We start from the raw sequence: 19,234 nt of genomic DNA on the forward strand, positions 1-19,234 counted from the left end.
GATTAGTGAGGGAATGTACATCATGGCGTGATTAATGAGGGAATGTACATCATTTCGTGATTAATGAGGGAATGTACATCACGACGTGATTAGTGAGGGAATGTACATCATGGCGTGATTAATGAGGGAATGTACATCATGGCGTGATTAATGAGGGAATGTACATCATGGCGTGATTAATGAGGGAATGTACATCATGGCGTGATTAATGAGGGAATGTACATCATGGCGTGATTAATGAGGGAATGTACATCATGGCGTGATTAATGGGGGAATGTACATCATGACGTGATTAATGAGGGAATGTACATCATGGCGTGATTAATGAGGGAATGTACATCATGGCGTGATTAATGAGGGAATGTACATCATGGCGTGATTAATGAGGGAATGTACATCATGGCGTGATTAATGAGGGAATGTACATCATGGCGTGATTAATGAGGGAATGTACATCATGGCGTGATTAATGAGGGAATGTACATCATGGCGTGATTAATGAGGGAATGTACATCATGACGTGATTAGTGAGGGAATGTACATCATGACGTGATTAGTGAGGGAATGTACATCATGACGTGTTTTTTGAAGAGTTCGTGATTTCTAATTAACTTAACGATTTTCATTTCTCTGACCCATTGGCCATTCTAAGATAGATGGATCAAAGAACTGAAACTTGCTTCGTGTTATGTTTGGTTACGTTAGCCCAGATTAGGTCAGCTTAGATAAGGTTTAGCCTGGGCAATTCCATTAAACCACTTGAGGCATTCTTCAAGTTCGAAATATTTTTATTACTTACCAGCTTAAAGGCTTCAACGTAACAACACAATCTTTCAACGAATACATCCTACTTGTCCTCTTTTACCCGCCAAAGAATCAGATTAAACCAATCATTCAAGGCAAGGCTATAAGTCAAGCCCTATATCGTCTAACTGAATGCTTTTGCATTAACTACTAGTTTTGCTCTAGTTGGAGAAAGAGTTTCTTCTTTTACTAATAGTATTTCTAGTACTGAGCATTAGTAATTTTAGTAATGCGCATTTAAAGGCTTCCGTCTACTTTGTTTGTTGATGTTGACCGCTTTTCGTGTCATAATAAGATAAGAATGACTAGCAGACAGCTAAGTTTCCCAGTCTCGGGCTTGGAGGTGGTAATATTTTTATTATTGGAGTGGCATTTAGATAAAACCTTTGCCAACAGCATTAATAATGTTGGCGAAGATAATGCAATACTTATCTGACTTATCTCTAGACTCAGCAGGCTGAGAAATAAGGTGGTGGCCCTGGAAAAATGTCCACTTTAAAAATCCTCATTTCTTAATTCTCAGCCTTAGCGCGAGTCCGGCAGAAATTTCCGTTCGGTTTTTCTGCGCTAGTTTGGCCACAGTGGTTTGGCAAACTGCTTTTGCGTTCTGGCAAATTGACGGCCATTCAAGTTTCAATCACCGTCATCGAGAAATATGCGACAGCAGTTTTCAAAAACCATAGCCCACTCGATCACGCACTCAACGACGCAAACCTGCTCGGAAAAAAGAACTAAAATTCTGCCGGACTCGCGACGTAAAAATAATTTCAGACCTTTGAACAAACTAGCAAAATGAAACACAAATTATTTCAATACCAAACCCAGTCAGCTTTTCCCGCTCTTTGATTACGTTATTTGTTATATTAAACTAGAATAATTGATTAATTATAATTAAACCTTCAACACTATTTATAATGAATACTCTTAATGTTATTATAATGAATTATCTTATCAACGGCTCAATCAATCGCATGAGGTATGTCTCATAAAGGAGTCAATTAGCCAGAACGTAGCAGACCTTGAAAAGTGTGTGTAGAATGTAGATCAATAGTGCAATTTTTTGGCGCATTTACAGACCTTGGATCAAGACTACGTGATTAATAACGTAGAAATAAGGCGGTCGTCCTGGTCAGCGTGATGTAGATTGTAGACTATCGTGGACCAAAATCTTGCTCTACTCGTGACAGGAAAATTGTCAAAACTAAATTCAGACTTAAATAACAAATTATTATTTTTAAGCGCTTTAATTGCAAAAGTAGAATTATATAATGGATAATTTATTAAAATATCAATATTTTAAGTTTCAAACTCCAAAATTAAACATTATAAATTAAATTAGATATAAAATGTAGTAAAAGTGAACAACATGTGGTATTCCAAAACGAAATGCTATATCTTCAAGACATAATAAAATTATGTTATAAATTAAGTCCTTTTCCTAATTAATAACCAATATTCTTTGACTCTATCATTATTATACATCTTTGTTCGTATCAAAAATATCGTGACTTGGCAAGCGCAGATTACCTTATAAACGTGTACATAAGGTTATGCATAACTCGCCTTATAAACTTGTACATATCCCCTCGACCATAAACGATTTAGTGAATATCCCTTCGATTATTTTAAAATCGGCAACGATTTAGTGAATATCCCTTCGATTATTTTAAAATCGGCAACGATTTAGTGAATATCCCCTCGACTTCCTTTTAATATTAGTTACTTGCGATTGCCAAGTCACGATATTTTTGATACGAACAAAGATGTATAATAATGATAGAGTCAAAGAATATTGGTTATTAATTAGGAAAAGGACTTAATTTATAACATAATTGTTCAATTGGCGATTGAATGAGAACAAAAGGCAGACTTGGCTCTACATGGGATCTCAGAACGTTTTACGGCGGAGAGGGCACGAGCGAGGCTTGGCCCATTTTTGTACATGTTAAAGTTTTTCATATGATCTATTTAAACTATTTCCTTTGAACCACAAGCAGACCATCAAATCAGAATGTAGAGCATAAGATCTGGCTGGACTCCCGACAGGATAATTGTCAAAACTGCTTTCAGACTTATTTCACAAAAGATTATTTTTACCTCTCCGAGTGACGTATGTCACGGAGAGGTATTACACCGGCCGTGTCTGTCTGTGTCTGTCTGTGTGTGTGTCTGTCAGACCCCACGTGACCGCGTTCGCAGTTTACAAATCGGAGCAAACAAATACCCGATTTCCGGAACGCGTTCGCGGTTCACGGAATCTTGGCCATTCATCTACCAACACCAGTCTTTACTAACTGGCTTCTAAGGACCACAATCTGCTAGTCTTTGTCCATCCCACATGGACACTAGCCTGTAGTTGCTGGCTCGTAAGCACCACCATCTTCTGTTCTTCGTCAATCCCACATTGATACCAGCTTCTATGCACCACCATCTTCTGTTCTTCGTCAATCCCACATTGACACCAGCTTCTATGCACCACCATCATCAGGTCTTTGTCCATTCCGGCTTCTTCTCCATCGTTATCGTTTGGTTTTAAGATATACGCGGCGATCGGCTAGGGTTACGAGAAACGTCTAGCCTCCCAATGGCAGGGCTTCCACCATCGGTTCACGCGAATGCGTTTTTATCTATTATTATAATGGAAACGAATCGTATATATACCCCAAAATTTGAAGAAAGCGGGCAAGAGGGGTACCCTTCACTTTAAACGTCTATATTAGCAAAGTTTCGAAAGATAATAGGAACAACTTTATGTTAAACGATTTAACTATTTTTAAAGTTATTTACTGGCGATTAAAATAATTAATATCATTTATATTTAATTAATTATTTAAGATAAACTTATTTCTATGTAATGACACAAGTGAGAGTTTATATAGAACGAGTAATGAAGATTGCATCCGAATCGAAACACTACACGCACATCAAAGTTAATATAAAGCGAGTAGGATGATAAGATCTCTTACAAAACGATAACATTTCCTTTTTGCAGAATATTAAATGGAAATATTTTAAATATTTTTCGGCATTACGTTTCTTTAAGTAGTTGTGTAGCTATATAGCTCTGTTTCATCTTAATATTCCAAGAACATCTTTTGATATTAACATTTCAAATTTGGTGTTTACTTTTTAATTCAGCTTTACTACATTTATATATATAGTGTAATCGCATTTCTTATATTCATGAGATAATATGGGTGTTAATTCTTCATCTATCCCCAAGTGCTGAAACGATTGGGTCTGTGAAATAAGATACCCTAGATTTAAACTAGAAATGACCTTGTTTCGCCTCCTCTTATAGGAGGTGTTAACGGTTCAGAGTGAGCCGAAAGTAAAATACACCCTTCAGTGATACATTTTAGGTCCTCATTAGAAAAATTTAGGATACAAAGGAAATTTTTAAACGCTTAAGGCTTTGCTAAAGACCTTGGCAATATTTCGCCAATTTCAACTATGTATATCCGGTTTTTCTCATATGCTGGTGCTGGTTGACCTGTGTTTAGAAAGTAAATTCGTCTCGGCTCGGAGAGGTTTATTTTGGTATCCCAACTTGTTAAGAAATTATGTCCCACTCACCAGAGCTCACTCGATCTGTGCTCGGCGCCAACATCTTGTTTGGTTGAAGTCTTTAAGCAATCTTAGCAATCGTTTTAAAAAAACTTCGCTCAATTCCTTGTCGGGCTCTCGGAAAAAAATGGGAGCACAGAAAGTTTTTTAACGTTAAACTCGCGATCTAAAAATTCTGAAATTAAATAGAATCATTTTCAATTTCACACTGGAAGAAAATAGGTATTGCAGCGTAGATATCTCGCAAACTATGAAGTGTTCATACTGTACATTATTTCCATCGATAGTTCAGTTTGACGAATGAAATTCTACAGGGCCGGTAGGCCCTTGTAGATATGACTTGATACCGTTTTCTAACGTTAAAGTAATATTCACCCGCTTTTGCTAATCTCCTATGGAGATTAACATGGGTTTTTCGTGATTTTTCCACACCGATAACTTAAAAACTACAGCGAAGATACTTTTCGGAATTATCTTAAATTAACAATTAAGTATTCAGGGTGTGCTATCGGCCAGCTTGATCAAAACAATTAAGTCTAAGTACGTTAATTTTACTTAATTACAGAAGTACGGCTTTGACCATCGTGATTGGATATAATAATTAGCTAGATCTCTTGGAAAACTCAGTGTCATTACGTATCTGTAGTGTGGTGGTTGTCACGTCCGCTTCACACGCGGAAGGTCCCAGGTTCGAGCCCTGGTAGATACATGTATTGACCATCGTGATTGGACATAAGAATTAGCTAGATCTCTTGGAAAACTCAGTGCTACCACGTATCTATGGTGCAGTGGTTATCACGTCAGCTTCACACGCGGAAGGTCCCAGGTTCAAGCCCTGGTAGATACATGTTTTGACCATCGTGATTGGGCAAAAGAATTAGCTAGAACTCTTGGAAACTCAGTATTACCACGTATTTATGGTGTAGTGGTTATCACGTCCGCTTCACACGCGGAAAGTCCCAGGTTCGAGCCCAGGTAGATACATGTTTTAACCATCTTGATTGGACATAATAATTAGTTAGATCTCTTGGAAAACTTAGACTTACCACGTGTCTGTGGTGTAGTGGTTATAATATATATTTAACAATTATTTCACTTCACTTGGTTCAATAAGGTGACATAGGTAGCGTACTTTTTCCCTACTTTTAAAACCATTAAACTAAGTAATATTAGAAGTTCAATAGATTGTCTAAAAAAGATGTTAAAAGCCACTGTGAATGGTGCATAAATGCTTAATATTTCCTTAATACTTGCAAATAATATTAGTAAATGGCGTGAATTGATCATAGATATGGGGTTAAAGTACACCCTAAATGATGTCTTTTATGGCACTGGAAAAAACAGCATATATGGTGTTTGAATGCACCATTATATTTTAGAGTGCAAATGTATGACGGTAAAGCAAACATAATTATTCAAAATTTAATTACATTAAGACTGAAGTGACAGATATTATATAAAAACGTCTTGGTTTGGACGAAGGCCGAAAAAACAAACGATATGTGTGAGGTTTAGCAATTGACTGAAGATTCAGATATTGAAATTTTTTTCTAGTTCTTTTTATCCACTCAATCCTTAATCAATATTTAATTCAATCAACTGATTTTACTGTCAATCGATCTAGTCCCTCTAAATTAATTGAAAAAAGCGTAGATATGTAATTTTTTCAATTAATTTAGAGGGACTAGATCGATTAACAGTAAAATCAGTTGATTGAATTAAATATTGATTAAGGATTGAGTGGATAAAAAGAACTAGAAAAAAATTTCAATATCTGAATCTTCAGTCAATTGCTAAACCTCACACATATCGTTTGTTTTTTCGGCCTTGGTCCAAACCAAGACGTTGTTATATAATATGTAAAATTGACTCAACAACTTTCTACTGTAGTATATCACGACAATAATCCCAACTCCATAGTTTTTAAGCTATTGTCAGGCTTTAAGCTGCATTATATCTAATTTTTCAGGAACAAGTGGCTTTTTAAGAACCATACAACAGGGGATCCGCAACTGTTTTCAGAAATATTATTTGAATTACAAATAAATTTTGGTGAGCATGTGCTTGTAATAAATAAATAAAACCGTAATTTTGCATAAACGTTTTCATTTGTTTGTATGTAATTATGTATCATGTCGCCCCCCAAAGATTAGGTAACTTTCTTCAATTGAAATTACCATCTGAAAACTGATATCATTTAAGCAGATTTTATAAATTTTAATCATAGTAAAAATTCATTTACAATACAACAATAAAAACAGAATATCAAGAAAACAATTTACATTATTTCAGAATTAACTTGTAATGAAGATTGGACAATGGTATCATCCATTACAACTCCGTGATAGTTTTCAATGATTTTAAAAATTAAAATAAATATAGATTTCTTCTAATCTACCTGAAATGAAAAGCTGATAAACTTTTCGGGTTATAATCAATGTCGGGCGCAATTTTTATCACACCAAGAACAAAGGGTTGCCCGAAATAGTGCGTGCAACGGAAAAGATATTAGGAATTTGTCAAAGCAACATCGTTTCATTCAATAGCGAAATCTCAATTTATTTCGATTTTTACAATGATTAGAAATTTTTCATTATACAAAATGGTCTTACAATAAAAGCATTCCTCGATTTTACTCTTTACAAGTCCTTCAAATCATTCTATTGACCCATGTGCTTTCAACGTTGGTGTGATGATACATCTTCACAATGATAAAACTTGAATGGTATTTCACCATTATCAACGCGCTGATGTGTGATCAAATTAGACTCACTTGTGCTAGTAAAATCACATTTGAAAGGTTTTCTTCTTAAGGTGAATGCGCTGATGTACGATCAAATTACTACTCTGCCTACATTTATAGTCACACTGATCACATTTTATGTGTTTTATACCACTGTGAATGCGTTGATGTATGATCAAACTACTACTAGGGTTGGTACTGGTAATTGGGAACACTTTTTACAAATCTTTGAATAACTTTCGTGGCGCTAACGTTAGACACCTGAAACTTTCAGGACATGAAATTTGATTCTTTAGACACAATTCGCTATGATTTCAGCTCTTTAACTCTTTTAAATTTTGCACAATATCCTATTTCCTAAACCCCTTAGAGGACCCCAAATGTGAACAATCGCTGGTAAATGGGAACACCCTGACTCTAAATAGTGAACGCGGGACCCAAATGGGAACACCAATGCTAATCAAATGGGAGGAATAAAAAAGGCCCTAGGAAAAAAGCTACCAATACGTAGGGCCTAAATTCATGCACCTGGATTAAAGTTTACGCAGATTTGATAAGTGATAATAGGATAATATAGTTAAAAACAATACCTGAGTCAAAATGCTCACTAATTTGTTGAGAAGTCACATTTTATTCGCCTCTAGCATAACAGCTGACTCGGTTTGCCGTTTTCCCGCCCAATACGTAGTGGTAGCTATGGCCCTCTTACGGCTAAATTGAAAACTTTGCTAAAGGCGCGAAATTTGAGTATTTTTTGGGTCAATGATGTATTTTAAAGTTAATATTATCCGAAAGTAGCTTGTTTACACCACTTTTACGTTTAATCTTTTAGTAAAATAGCTTAAAAATGATTCTAATTATCCTCGAAACGTCGTGTTCCCATTTGCAATTTTTACTTGGTTTTTTCCAACTCTATTTTTGAATCGAATTCCGAATCGAAACGAGAGATTTTAATATCAATTTTATAGCTAAAAACGTGATCTATCTAATGGTTAAAGGTTTGTTATCGTGGGATTACTGTAACTCTCGCTAAAGCTTATTCCCCGACGGTATTGTATCAAGAAACACCTAAAATTGGCATCAACTTAAGTTGATGAGTCCGAGTTGGTGCGTATATTGGTCCGTATCTTTCATCCACGTATTCCTACAATATTCTAACCATTTTTATCGTAATCCTCGATATTCAATCTACAAATTGAGCCCTTTTAAAAGGAATTTGAGCCATCCAAAAATTTGTTACAAAATTTTAAAGAAAAAGTGTTCCCAATTAGAATCGTTCCCAATTACCGGTACCAACCCTATGCCTACATTTATAGTCACACTGATGACATTTGAAGGGTTTTTCACCACTGTGAATGCGTTGATGTATTATTAAACTACTCTTGACTGTGCTGGCATAATCACACCGATCACATTTGAAGGGTTTTTCACCAATGTGAATGCGTTGATGTGCGATGAAATGAACCTTCCGCGTGGATCCATAGTCACACTGATCACATTTGAAGGGTTTTTCACCAATGTGAATACGTTTATGTTTAAACAAATAATTTTTAGTCGCGCTAGCAAATTCACATTGATCACATTTGAAGGGTTTTTCACTACTGTGGTTTCGTTGATGGTTTTTCAAATCACTCTTGTTCCTGCTATCATAGTCACACTGATCACATTTGAATGGTTTTTCTCCACTGTGAATGCGTTCATGTCTGATCAAATTAGTCTTGTTTGCGCCAGCATAGTCACACTGATCACATTTGAATGGTTTTTCACCACTGTGAATGAGTTCATGGGTGATCAAACTACTCTTCTGCGTGGATCCATAGTCACACTGATCACATTTGAAGTGTTTTTCACTACTGTGAATGTGTTGATGTTTTTTCAAATCGGACTTTCGCTTGCTACCATAATCACACTGATCACATTTGAAGGGTTTTTCACTACTGTGAATGAGTTGATGTCTGATCAAATCATACTTCTCCTTACTTTCATAATCACACTGATCACATTCGAACAGTTTTCCACCATTGTGGTTGCGTTGATGTCTGATCAAATTACTCTTCAGCTTGCTGGCATAATCACACTGATCACATTTGAAGTGTTTTCCACCACTGTGTTTATGTCGTTGATGTCTGAACAAATTACTTTTGTGTGAAAAGGAAAATTCACACTGATCACATTTGAAGCTTTGTTCTCTAGCACGAATTTTAGAGCGATGTTCTACACCTCTTTTATCTTCAATATTTTGATTTTTCTTGAATTTACCTACACAAAGCAAAAACTACATTTCATTCAGGAAATGTAACATCAGGAAAACATAGATTCGACACAAGGAAACCGCGATGATTCTATGAGATGTGGACGGAGCTCGTGTCACACCCCTTAAAGGGGCTCACCGGCGCTGTTGGGGTGAAGCCCGCCCTTAGTTCAGGGGGAAAACACCCAGCTCTTTGGCCATAATCAATGGCTCCACCGTCGCGGTGGGCGGGTAAGCAATATGCTCACCAACAGTTTGACCCCCCTTCACCCCAACAGCTCCGACCAGCCCTTTAATTAGTCACGAGCTTTCTAAAGTCTCCGCCCACTTTTCAAAGAATCGCATCTATTTTTTCTTACTAATATTCATGCATAGTTTATAAATTAATAGAGGTGTGCGGTTAACCGTTTCAATCGAATAACTCGATCGAATACCGAACCGAATAATTCGATTCGGTATTCGATAAGCCCATTTTCACTATTCGATTCGAATATCGAATACCGAACTGACTTTAAGTTCGACTACCATAAATTTAGGTCCTTGGCACTAGAGAGACCCACCTTATTTAAAAAATATCATCCCAATTTTTTTTTTGTCTCCCATCAAAAACTACCAGCAAGTGCATAGGAAAATTTTAAGAAATACTTGACCACCAATGAGGAGGGGTATTTTGAAATTTAGGAGCTTCTAAATGTTCTTCTCCTTGCTTTGTAATTTTATTGGCGAATATTAGGGTTACTACCCGATTAACCGCGAATAGTTGTCCTAGTATTCGCGAATATTAGGGTTAAATATTCGCGGTTACTAGGCTTAACTATTCGCGATTAATCGGGAAGGAAAAAAATAACCAAGGCCCAACTATTCGGTATTCGATTTGGAATAAACTATTCGATTCGGTATTTGATAAGGAAAATGTTTTTGGTATTCGATAACCGGTTCGATACCCAAAAAGTGGTATTCGCACACCCCTATAAATTAACATTAAAAATGCTTTGTTCTGCAAGCGCACATGATAAAATAAGGAATGCAGGGGAGTATGAAGACGCACACTATTAAAGAAAAGAAGTATAGTTGCTTTCTCTCCAAACCAATGCGAGGCTTGTTGTGGGCACATAGGGTCAAACTATTTCCCCTTAGCAAAGTTGGAAAATGTCCATCTTTCAAATGAGATTGTCCATTAATTCTCCTCTTATTTCCTTATATAATCAAGCTCATTTGCAATAGTGATAATCTTTAAAACAGATGAAAGTTTAAAAGAAACCAATTATTTCGACCTAGGGTGAGTTTTTGGGCTAATGCTGAAAATGAGGCCAATTAACACTTTCCAAAATTTTAACTCAAAAATCTGACAGAAATAAGTGGTCGAAAGGATTATGCACCCAGCAAGTGACTTGGGGAGACCTACAATATTTCTACATAAATAAAGATTTACGCACCAGGCTGCTTGTGGTTCCGGTCCTCAGTAGGGACTCCTTCCGAACTACACAGATAAATTATGATAAAAAAACACGTGTAAACAACAAAATCAATACACCCTTTTTTCTCTTGCAATACCTTTCATTTTGACGTTGAGGTTGTTGCTGTTCCGCAACTGGTTGAGATAATGCTTGGCTATCTGGTTCTGAATCATTATCAACTGGTTCAACTTTTGGCTCTGAATCAAAATCAACTAGTTCAACTTTTGGCTCTGAATCATAATCAACTGGTTCAACTTTCACTGATACATCGTTAGCCTTTTCAATTTCTCCATTTTTCCCCTAATTTTTTGAAACAATTAACAATGCTTAATGAATATTGCTAATATCTAATCTCATCTTTGCGTGTTCATCAAATGAACAATGTCGCGTACCTTAAGATCTTGGACTTTGTTTTTCAATTCTTCTCTGACCTTATTGAGCCTGTCAATTTTATCTCCTTGCTCATTAATAGTTAGCTCATTTTCCATTCTCTCTTTTCTCACGTTTGAAATTAAAACGTCAAACTATAAAATTGAAATAAGATTCCAATACAAAAGCTGATTTCCATGGGACATTAAGGACAAACAAGAGAGAGGGGAAACCAATGACGTGACAGAACTTCGAAGATTCTCATTTTTAATGATGAATAAAACAAGGGAGCTTTATCCTCTAAACTTCTAGCCAATGAGAGTGAAATTTTTCATTGGCAGGACATTTACAAAAGTTCAATGCTCATCAGCCATTTAATGGCTGATGAGCATTGAACTCCAGACAATGGCGAAAGCACCCCTAGTTTCGTTTTTCCCATCAGATTTCCTTGCAATGCTTTTTCTATGGGAATAATATTTTGTAAGTGTTCTTGTTTTGTCAATTGTTACCTTGTTCCTCAGTTTCTTCATTTTATCATCTTTGCTTAAGAAACCATCATTCTCATCCATTTCCTAAAATTTTCATTGTAATTTTAAACTTCACGCGGTAGAACAATATTTTCTCATATACCTGTCTTTGAATATCCCTTTGAAAATCGACCACATTCATATAAGCGTTGCGTAAAGACAGTTTGTGACGACACATTTCTTCCCTAAAATTAAACTTTGAATGAAGATATGTTTCGAAACATGGAACAATCTTTGAAAAACAAGCAAAGGAATGGAGAAAAATGAATTTCTAATTAACTTAGAGATCTTTGTTTCAAGTTTAGTTTCAATGATTTCGCGACTTATAATTTCATCTTTGATTCTGGTTTCGCGAGAAGCGTACGAGATTTCACGTATTTGGTTGTTAGAATTAGCTCCCATAGTAACTGTCTTTTTTCAATCAACTCAAGATTTGGAAATATTTTCCAAAAAATATTAATTGGCCATTAAAGTTTCCCTTTTTGTACAATAAAGTAAGCACAAAGCAAATCTTTTCTTGATTCTCTGGCCCATTTGGCCTTTCTAAGATAGATGGGCCAAAAAAACTGAAACCTGTTTTAGGTTGCGTTTGGTTAGTTAGGCCGATTAGATCAACTTAGGTTAGGTTTTGCCAGGGCAGTTCCCTTAAACCTCTTGAGGTATTCTTCAAATTTCCGAAATATTTTTACTACTTACCAGCTTAAAGGTTTCATCGTAACAACACAATCTTTCAATGAATCCATCCTACTTGTCCTCTTTTACCCGCCAAAGAATCAGATAAACCAATCATTCAAGTCTAAAAGTCAAGCCCTTTATCGTCTAACTGAAAAGTTTTCTTGTTACTAGTAACTAATGCCTTTTGCTCTTGTTGGAGAAAGAGTTTCTTCTCTTATTAATAGTATTTCTAGTGCTAAGGATTAATAATTTTAGTAATAAGCATTTAAGGGCTTCTGTCTACGATGTTCGTTGTCTAGGGCTGTTCGATACTACTCGATGCCAACTTGGTATCGAGTACTTCAGTCTTTCGATACCGGTATCGAGTACCGTTTTTGGGATCCGATACTGGTATCGAGTACTTTCGAAAAATCCGAAGCATCGAGTACTTTATCCCCCTATCTCTTCCCCCTGGAATCGAAGGAACGTTTCTTTTTCAAACTTGCGGCCAATCATTTGCTTTATAATTTAACACGTGAATGTTTCCCTCGTCGACATAGTTTAGTCTCTATACTCCATCCCTAGAGTAGACTGACGTCAGACGTAGCTTCTTCAACCATAGCCCATTCGATCGCGCACAAAACGACGCAACCTGCTCGTGCTATAGAATCCCGATCAAAGAATTGGATTTACAATTTTACATATATAAGCGCGACTTTTGAAGAAAATTCGGAGTAACCGAAAATTAATATTAAGTTCTATAGGAGGAGGTATGTTTTTTGGCCAGTTCCTTCGTCCTATTGACCTGAAATTTAACTTAGACGCGTTTCGACGTGTTTTATTATACTTAAAAGGATTCTAGCTTTCAGAAAATTTATGTGAATAGCGCTAACTAAACTTAAATCACATCTTAAAAATTAGATTAAATAAATTTAAATTAAATGTTAAAATATTGCAGCAATGCTTTTCCAGGAAATAAAAACTAATTACAAAGCTTATTATAATTAAATACGCAAAATCTATCATAGGTGGCGCTTTAAAAAAAAGTACTCGATACTTTGAGTATCGAGTATTTTTTTCTCCGATACCGATACCCGGTATCGAGTACAATATTCAGTACTCGATACCGGTATCGATACCAAAAATCTTCGATACTCCCAGCCCTATCGTTGTCTCGTTGACCGGCGACCGCTTTTCGCGCCATAATTAGAATGATTAGCAGACAGCCTGAGAGAGGTAAGTTTCCCAGCTTCGGGCTTGGAGGTAGTAATATTTTTGTTATTGGAGTGGCATTTAGAAAATACAATACTTATCTGAGTTATCTCTAGAGCTAGACTCAGGACCATTCTAATGTCTATGGCTACTGCGCCATCCGCCATTGATTTAGTGGCGTCTGCTAAATCTAACCTCTTACCCCTTATCTCTCTCGGCGTGTGAGAATTCAACCAATCCCGTAGTGGTGAGTGGTTCGATTTAGCAGACACCACTAAACCAATGGCGGGTAGCGCAGCAGTCCTTCATTGTTTTTAAGACTAATTAAATGCTAATTATCATACTGTAATAAGAGATAATTTAGTCATTTTTAATATTTTACCATATATATTTAGAAAAATACCGTTCTTTTAAAGGGATAGAATCAATCTTTTGACCACTAATGAAAAGCTTTCATTTTTTTAAATCAGATAGAACCTAAAATTACGTTTTCAAAAATATATATATATTGATAGTTTAACCCCCACTACCCTCCTCTCACACGGAAATATGGTAGATTTACTCCTAAAAGTAGTTTTCATACTATTCTGCATTTTCGCGGATTGCGCTATATTAATATTTTTCATTTCGATACGGATGCTTTGAGAGTTATAAAGGAAGGTAAATAGTTTCACTGTAATTTTGGTGTTCAAAGTAGTAGTTTTACAATGTTTAATTACAAATAAAAATGTGTTGAAGCTTAGATTAGAGCCATTAGGCTAAAATAAAGCCATACCATTATTATATATGGAGCTAAGCCTTTGCTAAAATAGGGTAAAAATGTGGTGTTTTGGACATTACCTGTGACAATTTTGACAAATCGCTATCATTCTTACTCTACAACGTAACCAAGAGTTACGAGAACAAAGGATAATTAATATGAAAATTGAGAATTATGTTTACAAACGTCTCAAATATGCGCTGCTTCCCCAGTACAAAAAGTAACAAAAATCGTACTGCAGAAGCTAAAGTCGGTGGAAGCATTCCAGTTTTTTCCCGACCAATAGGATCGCATCCCGTTGTGACGAAACAACGGGGATAAACAAGTTGGCGGGTGCCCATGTATAGTTTAAATTTTTAAACTTATAACGTTCTTTTTCCGTAATTAAAATCTTTTTTCAGACTTTTCACGTACACCACATAATTTAGGCATACTTTTTTATATGTAACCAAATGCAGTTTATACTAGATGAAAAAACTTGGTTCTATCCCTTTAAGGAATAATGTTATGTTACCTCCAATTTTCCTTTAAGTACTCCAACTTAACTTTAAGAAATTCTCCTACAACTTTAATGAATAATTTGCCTTAAAAATAGTTCATCGTGGTTCTATGGTAGAGTGTATGAATTTTAAAACTACTTAGTTTTAGGATACCCACTACGTCAATAAATTTGCAAATGTATGCAAAGTCATGAAGCTGTTTTGTTGGATCAGATATAAAATCGCGGGTTTAATTTCCTTTACACCGGCTTAAGTCTCAACTGGTCACCTTCCAAAAGGTGCAAAGCAAATGTATATTAATAAGAGTGGTCAATAACATTAATATTTATTAAGAAAATTAAAACGCGTTGAACAATACATTTAAATAAATCTCCTTACAAAGTTTTAAATTACTGAGTGGTGTTTTGGATGTTGATGTGTGATGAAACTAATCTTCTTGTACTGGCATAGTCACAAAGATCACATCAGAAAGCTTTTTCGGCATTGTGAATGCGTTCATGCCTGGCCAAATCACCCTTTCGCTTACTTGCATAGTCACATTGATCACATTTGAACGGTTTTTCGGCATTGTGAATGCGTTGGTGTTTGTACAAACCATATTTCCGAGTGCTGGCATAGTCACACTGATCGCATTTGAATGGTTTTTCACCACTGTGAATGCGTTCATGGGTGATCAAATTACTCTTCTTACTGCTGGAAAAGTCACATTTGAATGGTTTTTCACAACTGTGAATGCGTTCATGTCTGGTCAAATCATCCTTTCGCTTACTTGCATAGTCACACTGATCACATTTGAATGGTTTTTCACAACTGTGAATGCGTTGATGTGCGCTCAACCTACTCTTCTGCTTGCATTTATATTCACACATATCACATTTGAAGGGTTTTTCCCGACTGTGAATAAGTTGATGTGTGATCAAAAGACTATTCTCTTTGGTGGAAAAGTCACACTCGTCACATTTGAAAATCTTTTTAACGTTATTCTTTCGCATTTGACGTTCTTGATCATTTTTAGGATATTCGCATCGAGTTGAAAGTTCATTCTTGGATTTTTCTACAGAAAGAAAATTAACCCATCAATAAAAGTTAAAATCGAAGTTAGCACAAAAAGCTGAACCCTCTGTTAATCTGTGTCTCCTTGATAAAAAAGTTTTAGCGCATTTTTATTCAAGTCATTTCAGTAAACCAGGACCCCCAGCCGAATTTCGAAAATATTTATAGGAATTATTGGTATTTTTTCATGAAAATACAGGAATTTATAGGACGTTTTTCTAGAAATATAGGAATATTAGGGATTTTTTCATGAAAATATAGGAATATTAGGTATTTTTTCATGACAAGCTCTCAGTAACAAGTGAGAAATTTGTGGAACATGTCTTATGAACTCATGGTATCAATGTGCGACACATGATTCGATAGGCTAGGTATTCACACTTTTAAAGAATAAAATTCCTTACCAATTTTCGAACTAGCAGACGAATAGTTTGCCGCGCAAGGTTCAAGGGCATCTAAATTGGACACTGAAGTATCGTTTTTCAGTTCAAGCGGTATATCCAGTAAGTCGCTTTCAAGACAAACCGGGGTCATTTCCGGTAAATCGTAGATCGGTTCAATATTTCCATTTTCATGAAACTTATTTTTAGATTCCTGTGCTTCTAGTTTTTCAAACAAAGAGTCTATAATTGAATCGATCTCCATATTTCTTTCAAAGGATAATTCCAAATGTTTTTTGACTTCGACATTCAGTTGAGGAACTCGCACTTTCTTGGACTGCGATGTAATATCCCGATTTTCTCGCTTTGTCATAGACCTTTGACATGTAAAATTTTAATATAATAAAACTAAATATAAATCTAGATTTCACATTGATAAGTTTAGTACAACAGAATTCCAAGTTGAAGCTTAAAAAATGTACTTTGTTAATAATTATGTTATCATAAATTTTAAAGTTATTTATGATCATGGTTAAGTGATTTTTTACCTATTCTTCTGTTAACTATAAGACCAATCTGGATATCCATGAAATATCGCAGGGTGATTTTAAAATTACAATTCTGTTGAGATTTTATGGAAAATTTGAAATACATATTTTCCAGGCATCTAGGATTCTTACCATTAATAGAATGAGATCAGGCGACTAAGAGCGTAAAATCGTCTGCTATTTTACACTCTAAGTCGCCTGGTCTCCTTGTTTTAATGGTAGCGAATCTCCATTCCTGAAAACTATGTATAAGCACTTCCGGCCAATCGCGTAACGCCCTGCCTTCTTGATAACAAAATTCTCGTGGCACGCTCCTAGCCAAATGAAATTTAGCGCGAGATTTGATAAAATTGTGCGAGATGTAGAGCGTGCAATGGCAATTTTGATAACAGTAATGCAAAACGTTATGCGATTGGTCGGAGGTGCTTATCTAAAACTATCCATAAAATCTCAACCTAATTTGAATTTTAAAATCATTTGGAAGTATTTTCTGAATGTTTCATTATGCAGCCTGGTCTTATAATTAGTAGAATAATCGACAAAAAATCGCTTGATTTTTCTTTTCACCCTCCTTTTAACAGAAAATTCCAAGCACGTGGGTGGCAGTTGAAAATGAGCCACGAGCTCGAAAGTTTCTGTTAAATATTTTGAACTTTTATAATAAAGATTTAACCTGTGTATCTCTTCAATTTTTGATTAAACTCTATAAAAATAATGTTATCAGTTATAACTTACACTGCTATGATTATTTTCCTCTTTGAAGAAGTAGTAGTAGTTTCCCCTTTCATTTACCGTTATCTCTAGCAGACAGTTTTAGTTTTTGACCCCAGCGCCTGGGCCGTCCCATAGCCAACTCGATCACGCGCTCGCGGACACAAGCTGCTCGCAACCGATGGTGACTGTCATTTTTCAATTAACCCAAGATTTAGTAATATTATCCTAAAAAAGTTAATTAGCTTGTTATGTATCGGTCACGCGGTGGCGCTAAAGAAGTAGCGTCCGCCTAAAGCGAACAACGGATAGTTTTCAAATTCTATGTAACGATGCTTTAATAGTGGTTAATCATAAAGCTCAGATGGATCCAGAATAGTATGTTCTTACCAGTCTATAGAAGAACTCAATCAAACCAGTTTTAAAACTTCCCAATAGTGTTACCGATATAAACCAGGCAGCTCGGTCAAATTCGGAAAAAATAAACATAAACAAAGAAACAACTTTCGAAAATATATTTAGATTAAAATTTGATCACTGAAACGGTCCTCAGACAATATACGGAATGCAAACGTATCCTAATGAACGCATGATAAAATATATGCGACAATATGAACAAACAGTAAAACACAATAAGCCTGATTTCAACGGTAAAGTCAGGGTTAGCGACAATTTTCCTGTCTCTGTTGAAACCATCCAGTACATGAGCTGATGACCAAGTTAAAGTAATTAAAGACGCAAATGACGATTTTTTTTTTGCTCCGTTTATTGTCGAGCTAGGGCTGGGGCCAGCCATACAGCTCCAAAAGGGAAGGTACAAAAATAGTGGCAGAATAACAAAATACAATAATAACATTAATCAAGGTACAATAAGTAGTGGTGGAATAACAAATATACATTAATAATAATATTTTTTTTTTTAAATAATCAATAGGCACTTTCTATAGGAACTTTAGTACTAGGATTAATAGTTTCACTGAGATATCACTGGGTAACATATTAGTAGGATCAGGGATAGATAGACTTTTTTAAGACGGAATGGGTAACAGGGTTATGTCGGGTGCGCATCCTAGTCCACGATCCCCTTACCCGTGACGGAGGGGTATGAAAGAAGAGGCGGGTCTTATTTTTGTTATGGCGTTGTATGTATATCCGGGTCAAATAAACGTCGTCTGCCCCTTCGTCTGCCAAGTTGGAATGCGCTCGGATTGTAATTTTTGAAATAACATTGTTTAAAAATGGAAGTTACACAAGACATAGGGCTTGCAACTGAAAAAAAAAACTAGGAAGACCCAAGAAAATTAAAAGTGAGTTAGAATTGAGTAAAAGTCTTCATAGATATTACAGCACGAACAGGTTTTAACCAAACACTAAGCTCAAAAAACTCCTGACCATTCACTAAGCCTTGGTTAACTTCATCAAATTCGTTTACAAAATCATGAGGATAGTAGAAATGATTGGCTTAAGAAAGAATTAGCGAACACTTTTCACCCTTACAGATGTACTCCAAATCCAAAACACCGGCACCAAATTCACTAACTACCTTCTTAATTGCTATTAAAAACAATTCCCGAATAATTACCGGACCCTTGCATTTAGACGGCTCCATTTTGAACCCCTGCGAAGACGCTTATCTGTACAACCATAGCCCACTCGATCCGCGCTCCAAAGCTATAGCGCGAGCAGCTTGCGTCGTGA

At 35.9% G+C, this 19,234-nt stretch overlaps 2 protein-coding genes and 3 non-coding genes across 5 annotated transcripts in view; 3 read left to right on the top strand and 2 right to left on the bottom strand.

Moving 5' to 3' along the window:
* Nucleotides 1-11,748, bottom strand: part of LOC149621167 (uncharacterized) — a 149,143-nt gene extending 137,395 nt beyond the window's left edge. The window contains exons 1-2 of the mRNA XM_089855767.1: nt 11,701-11,748; nt 11,215-11,346 (exon numbers count right to left, since the gene is read on the bottom strand). Of these exons, the coding sequence (XP_089711893.1) occupies nt 11,215-11,346; nt 11,701-11,721 (153 nt within the window). The 5' untranslated portion in view covers nt 11,722-11,748. The remainder of the gene's footprint in view (nt 1-11,214; nt 11,347-11,700) is intronic.
* Nucleotides 5,008-5,080, top strand: TRNAV-CAC (transfer RNA valine (anticodon CAC)). The gene has a single exon. It is a non-coding gene; the product is annotated as a tRNA-Val (tRNA).
* On the top strand, nt 5,146-5,218 carry TRNAV-CAC (transfer RNA valine (anticodon CAC)). Its single transcript has one exon. It is a non-coding gene; the product is annotated as a tRNA-Val (tRNA).
* TRNAV-CAC (transfer RNA valine (anticodon CAC)) lies at nt 5,283-5,355 on the top strand. The gene has a single exon. It is a non-coding gene; the product is annotated as a tRNA-Val (tRNA).
* Nucleotides 11,749-15,150: 3,402 nt separating the features above from the next.
* On the bottom strand, nt 15,151-16,840 carry LOC149621182 (uncharacterized). Its single transcript, XM_089854400.1, has 2 exons — nt 16,302-16,840; nt 15,151-15,898 (listed from the first exon to the last, which is right to left on the bottom strand). Exons 1-2 carry the CDS (start codon nt 16,648-16,650, stop codon nt 15,309-15,311), a joined length of 939 nt encoding a protein of 312 aa, XP_089710526.1. The 5' UTR covers nt 16,651-16,840; the 3' UTR covers nt 15,151-15,308.
* Between the last annotated feature and the right edge of the window lie 2,394 nt (nt 16,841-19,234).

Source organism: Phalangium opilio, unplaced genomic scaffold, assembly GCF_054372755.1.
Source record: "Phalangium opilio isolate 3A_F unplaced genomic scaffold, DU_Popi_V2 ptg000209l_1, whole genome shotgun sequence".
In the NCBI taxonomy this organism is placed as follows: Eukaryota; Metazoa; Arthropoda; class Arachnida; order Opiliones; family Phalangiidae; genus Phalangium; species Phalangium opilio.